The 6,666-nt window shown below is 40.3% G+C and overlaps 1 protein-coding gene across 2 annotated transcripts; it reads left to right on the top strand.

Annotated features, from left to right (window-relative positions):
- The first annotated feature begins 3,174 nt into the window (after window positions 1-3,174).
- LOC103721058 (bifunctional aspartate aminotransferase and glutamate/aspartate-prephenate aminotransferase-like) lies at window positions 3,175-6,666 on the top strand. 2 transcript variants are annotated; one of them, XM_008811092.4, is made up of 10 exons: window positions 3,175-3,840; window positions 3,918-4,158; window positions 4,281-4,374; window positions 4,459-4,562; window positions 4,841-5,089; window positions 5,168-5,281; window positions 5,429-5,512; window positions 5,723-5,893; window positions 5,970-6,083; window positions 6,162-6,666. In XM_008811092.4, exons 1-10 carry the CDS (start codon window positions 3,728-3,730, stop codon window positions 6,300-6,302), a joined length of 1,425 nt encoding a protein of 474 aa, XP_008809314.2. In that variant the 5' UTR covers window positions 3,175-3,727; the 3' UTR covers window positions 6,303-6,666. The 2 variants fall into 2 exon arrangements, with proteins under 2 accessions (XP_008809314.2, XP_008809315.2); XM_008811093.4 differs by having other exon boundaries at window positions 3,933-4,158.

Raw genomic sequence — 6,666 nt, forward strand, 5'->3', positions numbered from 1 at the left:
TATACAGCTCTTATAAATGGTTGTTCATAGTTCTTGGTAAGATTCAGCATTGTTAGGTATTTAATTTGGCAGTACAATCCCAGCTACCTCTAATCAGATAGCCGCCGTTTTACTCTCCAGTTAGGTGGCGAGATTGGCGTCGTGAAAATGGTTCTTTTGCAAACAATTATTTGAATGCTGTCCCTCAGAGGACCACCTCATAGTTGGTGGTTCAGGGACCACCTAATAAGTTTCTCCTGTAGGCAGCCATTGTTATGAAAAAAGTAGCATTGATATTGTGCACTTGATCTAACTGGTGTTAATATCTTCAAGGAGATGCCAAGTTTGGAGAGAGTTAGATGAGGAGGGCCCTCCTCCATCAACAGCCAATCTACTTTTAAGGTTATAATCTTGTTTAAACCCTACAATCAACTTATACCAAGGCTTCTCTCCATACAATAAACATATAGAAGGACATAATTAGCTGAAGTTTGTTGTTAGGATGGGACTTGGGAGGTTAATTTAGTGGCTAATCATGGTTTGTTGGAGTTGGTGGCACCAACATTTTCCTCCCTGCCCCTTGTGTTTTTTTTTTTTTTTTTTTTTTTTTTTTTGCTTAGAGCCCCTTGTGTTGTTGGGCTGCTGCTTTGGTAGCCTTGAGAGCCTTTGGGGGCTGACTAAAGTTTCCACAAGGTGATATGGTCTGACAACTTTTGTAATTGGTCCCTATGAATTGTTGGAATGGACTGAACCCTGACATTGCCGCTTGAGATGTTATAGCCTTCCACTCCCAGCAGTGAGTACCAACCTTCCACGCTCCACTTCACTTTATCACTTCATTGGTAAACCCATCATCCGGTACACCCATTGAAGCCTAAAAGAAAAGGAGAGCATGAGAGATCATTTCTCCTTTTACCTCCTCAGCTGAAAGAGATTTGGGGGTATGACATCACCATGATGATAAAATTGAAGATAGCAGTGACAATAAGCTAATTTCACCCATTATAGCTATTAGTCATCAAGCCTTGATTTTTCATCATTTGGAATAACCAAATTTCACTATAGTCATTTATTGTTTGTTGATGATTGCCTACTTATGAGCGAGATTATATTTAGCTGCATATTTTTTCATGAGATCATGGTACTTGTATATTTAAAATATCAAGATCATTGCTAATCACAATGACTCGTTTCTTTTGTCGAACGGTCCGATTCGAAATTATCAGAATCATGACTGAGAGAGTACGGTAAACTTGGATGATGCCATTAGAGGATGTTGAGAGTCTGGGAAGTCTGGGAACAAGGACTAGATTTTTCTTCTTAGAGAGGCTAATTACTATATTTATGCATTGCCATGGTGTGGTTACAGCAACCCTTTTAATGTGTGGGACGTAAATTGGAAAACGACCATTGCTAGATTGGAGAGAATACTAAAGAGACACTTCCATGCCACAAAAGTGACACTTCCTATGCTTTAAAAGTGACAAAACATCAAGGGGAAGAACATGGAACACAGGCACGCATGCTCGGATCTCTGCAGGGGATGTCTAAGAGTTAAATCCATTTCAAGAATTGTCGCAATGCCCAATGAAAAGAATTGGACAGAGGCCACAAATTCTTGATCTGATACGATCATATCGCATAATAAAGGATGGTTTGCTTCAATTAAACCTCTTTGGACCTCATGGAGAGCTAAACCTCTTGGGAGGAATAGCTACTTTAATCTCGTCTTATCCTATAATCTGATCTCAAGATTTCTCTAACTGGAGCACTTATAAAGATTTCTTTGAGCAAACATCTATATGGATTTCAGGTAATAAAACTCCACCCTGTGGAACTACAGCCCTTTGCCTTACCCATTTTATAAAAGGCTATTTACTTAGTCTTTCCTCTATGAACAAAAAAATAGTCGTTCTTGGAAGAAGTTAAGCAACCCTTTAGAAGAAAGGAAGGGTCAAAAAGGCTAGGTTGTTTGGTTGTTTATCCACACAGTGTTAGTTCAGATGACCCATCATTTTGAACCCATTTATGAGGGTTGCAGGGGAAGAGATTAATTCAAGAACTGAGAAGGACCTAAACTCCAGGCTCCCCAAGCTCAGGATCACAGTAACAAGGACTGTAGGATCTCTATTACATAACTATTTGTAAAATCTGAAACAGGATATCCTAACACCACTTATTAATTTCTAAGCAGCTAACAAGTACTCTGGGAAACAACTTTGAACTACTTAGTTACTTATATGTCGAACAATTTTTTTTTCTTAGTTGCATTAAAGCAAAAAATTGATCTTATTGGAGGAACGAGTAAATGGTCAAGCCATCAATAGTCCAGTTTTAAGACACCCTCCCATTTAGGTGGCATCTTGGGCATAGCTCAATGTCTCCATAAGTGCTCCAGAGACTTGGTTTTTTCCACAAGAGGCACCATGGACCCACTGATAGAGAACAGGCAGTTTTAGCTAATTGCCATGCCACCATGTAATCCCCATCAGTTCTCTATATTTTGGAACAAGAACTGAACCAAATCAATCATGGAACGAACTAAACCAATCCAATCAACCAGCATCAAGTTGATTCAGGTTGATTCTCAAATTACTCAATAATTTAAAGGGAGCAATTTTTTATGGGCTCGTTTGGTTCGCGGGAAAAGAAGGAGGGAAAGTAATGAGATGCCTCTTGTTTGGTTGGAGTTTTCAAAAGAGAGAGAAGGAAAAGTTGTATTCTCATGGGAATATGATTCCCACATTTCATGGAAAAGTCTTTTCCATGAGAACATGGGAAATTAAGTTACTTTCCCATGAGGCGGGAATTACTCCATTTTTACTTTTTCCCAAAAAGTCCCTTCAGCATTAAAGAAGCATTAAAAATACTTTAAAAACCTAATTTTTATTAAGGGCATAATAGGAATTATACATAACTTTCCTAGGAAAGTGGATGACCAACCAAACATAAGCATTTTGGAAATTTGTCACTTTCCCATGGTCAACCAAACATGTCAAAAATACTTTTCTAGGCATCCTCTTTTTAGGAATTTGTTTCGCAGGAATCATATTCCTAAGAGGAAAAATGCTTCCTGCGAACCAAACGAGCCTATATTTTTATCAATTCTATTCAAAAAAAGCAATTTAGAGGAAGATATGAAAATATGAACTAATAGACAACTGATTCACAGGAGTTTGCTGAAAGGGATCGGGCCATTCGTCATGCACCAAAACAGAATGATGAATAGTGGTCCGGCGTCGTGTATCCCCCTTCCAAATCCTCACCAACCTCTCAGTATTCCAACTATCATAGATGCTATTAACCATACAATTTGACTCAACAAGCTTACAATACTGTGATTAAGTTCCAGGAAAATTTCTCAGTGAATAACCTAATCATGGCTTTCTCCAGTAAACCAAGTCATTGGAGGGATCCGTTCTTTTCTCAAAAACAAAATTGAGGTTACCAATTCAAAGGCAACCACATGATGTTGAAATCTCCTGCCACTGATGAGCGAAGCATGCGTTGACCAAATGGAGGAACAACAATCCACTGTCCAAAACGAAGGCAAGACGTTGATCAGATGGCTCAGTCTAGATTCAACTCTGGCAGGCGCGCCATCTTCCCACCAACCACTCCTATGTTACCTAATTCTCACACCAAACCCTTAAAAAACTGAATGAAAGAAAAGTAATCCTGGAATTTTGTTTATATTTAGCTCATTCATAATCCTCCTGTCCAAGAGTCCTAAGCTTGTCTGCCATCCATGGACTCATCTCTGTGCTTGACTCCCTCTTCTCATTCCTCCATCTCCCTAACATCTCTCAGCTCTCTTCAGGCTACGTCAGATGCCAAGAACCTAAGAACTATATCCTTCAAGTACCTTTCCATTCTCACCTCTTTTTTTGGTTAGCACTTGTTGGACTAGTAATAACATAGAGTTGATTGTATGATAGAACATGGAACAACAGGAAATACATGCAAGCAATCGGAAGAAGATACACAGTAAGATCGGACTGCATCACTGACCCAGCCATGGCGGTCGATACCTTGGTGAGCCCACGAGCAAACTCCTTGAAGCCATCTAAGACCATGGTCATAGCTGACCAAGCCACTGCTCTCAAAGAATCAGGTGTGCCCATCATAAAGTTGGCTGCAGGAGAGCCTGATTTTGACACCCCGAAAGTGGTGTCTGAGGTACCAGTTCTATAGCAAAGGATGTGTCTTCAATACAGATTATACAAATTGAAAAATTTTGACTTTTTTTCCCATCATCAATCATATTATTGTAATTCTTGGGGCTTTGATGGAATGCTTAGGCTGGAATTAATGCTATTCGCGAGGGCTACACAAGATACACGCCCAATGCTGGGACTTTGGAGCTCCGAAAGGCAATCTGTCATAAGCTCGAGGGTAAGAAGACAAAAACCTTAGCAGTGATGAGTTGATGATATGAATTCCAGGGAAGTAAATAAGTCAAGCTTGTCCTTGATACAGCGGAGAATGGGCTATCTTATACCCCTGATCAAATTCTGGTAAGCAATGGTTCCAAGCAATCTGCCCTACAGGCTGTGCTCGCAGTTTGTTCCCCAGGAGATGAGGTGAGATTCTTTCCATCCCTCGAACTTGCTAATATCCACTAAGAACAGGCATGTACTTACACATTGACATACTCTTCTGGCTTGAGCTTTACTTTTTCCAAGTATAAGTTCATCGTAGAACCCTGGGAACTTAGTTGATTACTAAAACTCTGATAGAAAGCAACACATCACCAAGTTTTTGATGATTGTAGCAGATTATGTCCTCTTAGCTTCATTCCAGTGGCTGCTTTCTTGAAAGTTATCAAGTAAATTTTCTCAAGCATACTTTCTTCCTTCAGGTTATAGTTCCAGCACCATACTATGTCAGCTATCCTGAAATGGCTAGGCTAGCTGATGCAAAACCAGTAATCCTGCGCACGAGTATTGCAGACAATTTTCTTCCCAAGCCAGAGTCACTCGCTTCCATACTCAATGAGAAGTCAAGGTTGCTAATAATCTGCTCCCCTTCCAATCCCACTGGAGCTGTTTATCCCAGAGAGCTGCTCGAAGAGATTGCTGATATAGTTAGAAAGCATCCAAGGCTACTAGTAAGCTTTGTCAGATATGAAGTTCAGATATTCCAACTCCTTCAAAGTAACTAGGCTTTAACCTTCTTACCCTGTCAGGTGATGACTGATGAGATATATGAGCACATCATCTTCCCACCAGCAAAGCACACGAGCTTTGCTTCCTTACCTGGAATGTGGGAAAGAACCCTGACTGTGAATGGCTTTTCAAAGGTAGTTCAGTAAGTTATGTAAGCATTACTTATAGTTCATGAAGAACCCATAAGAATTTATTTGCAGCAATCAATAAATCCACAAACCCAACATGCATAAAAAGATTTGAAGTACCTGCTTGAAATGTTGAAAAATTGTACTTCGTAGACATTTGCAATGACTGGCTGGCGACTTGGATACCTTGCCGGTCCGACACACTTTGTAGCAGCATGCGGAAAGATTCAGAGCCAGGTAAATATTCTTTCTACCGTTGTGATCTCCATTTCATTGCATACTGTTGATCGATAATTGAAAAACGAAATGTTGGTGTAAGATGTTGTGGATCAAAATAGCATTGCTGTTCATGGAAGCTGAATTTGAGCACATGTTTGTCCTTTGCAGCATCTGTTAGTAGACATTCAAAGTAGTAACCCATAATGAAGGATTGTGAGTTGATTGCAGGCCACATCAGGAGCCAGCAGCATTTCGCAGAAGGCAGGACTCGCAGCATTGGGGATGGGCTTTGCAGGTGGTGAAACAGTTTCTACCATGGTCAAGGCATTTCAGGAGCGACGGGATTTCTTAGTTAAAGCTTTCGGGGAACTCAAGGGTGTTAAGATAGCTGAGCCACAAGTAAACAGCTTTCTCCATCTTTCTATCTACCTTTCCAGTATTTGGCCACTTGATCAAATGCAATCTCTTTTTGCAGGGAGCCTTCTATCTGTTTCTTGATGTCAGTGCCTACTATGGAGCTGAGATTGAAGGGTTTGGCACTATCACAGACTCTGAATCTCTTTGCCGCTTTCTGCTGGAGAAGGCTCAGGTAAGAGAAACTATGTGTTATTAGCATGGGTCTCAAATCAGGGATTAGCTGAACTAGAAAATTGTTGTCCAAATGCAGGTTGCACTTGTCCCAGGAGATGCATTCGGGGATGACAACTGCATCAGGATCTCCTATGCAGAGTCTCTGCCAACCATAAAAGAGGCAGTGGAGAGGATAAAGAAAGCTATGGTGCTTATTAGGCCAAAGATTCCACTTTGATCACTTAAAATAATGTTCTAGTATCAAAATCACCATTGCAGTCACAGCAGTTAGTGTCTAAATTGTCATTAAGGAATAAATTGAGGAAAGTAAAACAAAAAAAGGAAGGACTGTATGATTCCACTTCTTCTTCTCCACCTCCCACGGTCGGTCGATCGTGGTCGACCACAGCAGACGCTAATGGGCCTTTGTTTTCTTTTTCTTTTTCTTTTTCTGTCAAATATAAAACCTCTTCCCAGACAGACACAGAGTGGAACATTCTGAGCTATATCTATAATTGCCTAGCCTTCTTACTTAATGATCTCCCTCAAATAAGAGTTTGTGAAATTGTGACTTTTTCTTCCAAGAAAAGCGTTGTAGTATA

Source organism: Phoenix dactylifera, unplaced genomic scaffold (assembly GCF_009389715.1).
Source record: "Phoenix dactylifera cultivar Barhee BC4 unplaced genomic scaffold, palm_55x_up_171113_PBpolish2nd_filt_p 000190F, whole genome shotgun sequence".
Lineage (NCBI taxonomy): Eukaryota > Viridiplantae > Streptophyta > Magnoliopsida > Arecales > Arecaceae > Phoenix > Phoenix dactylifera.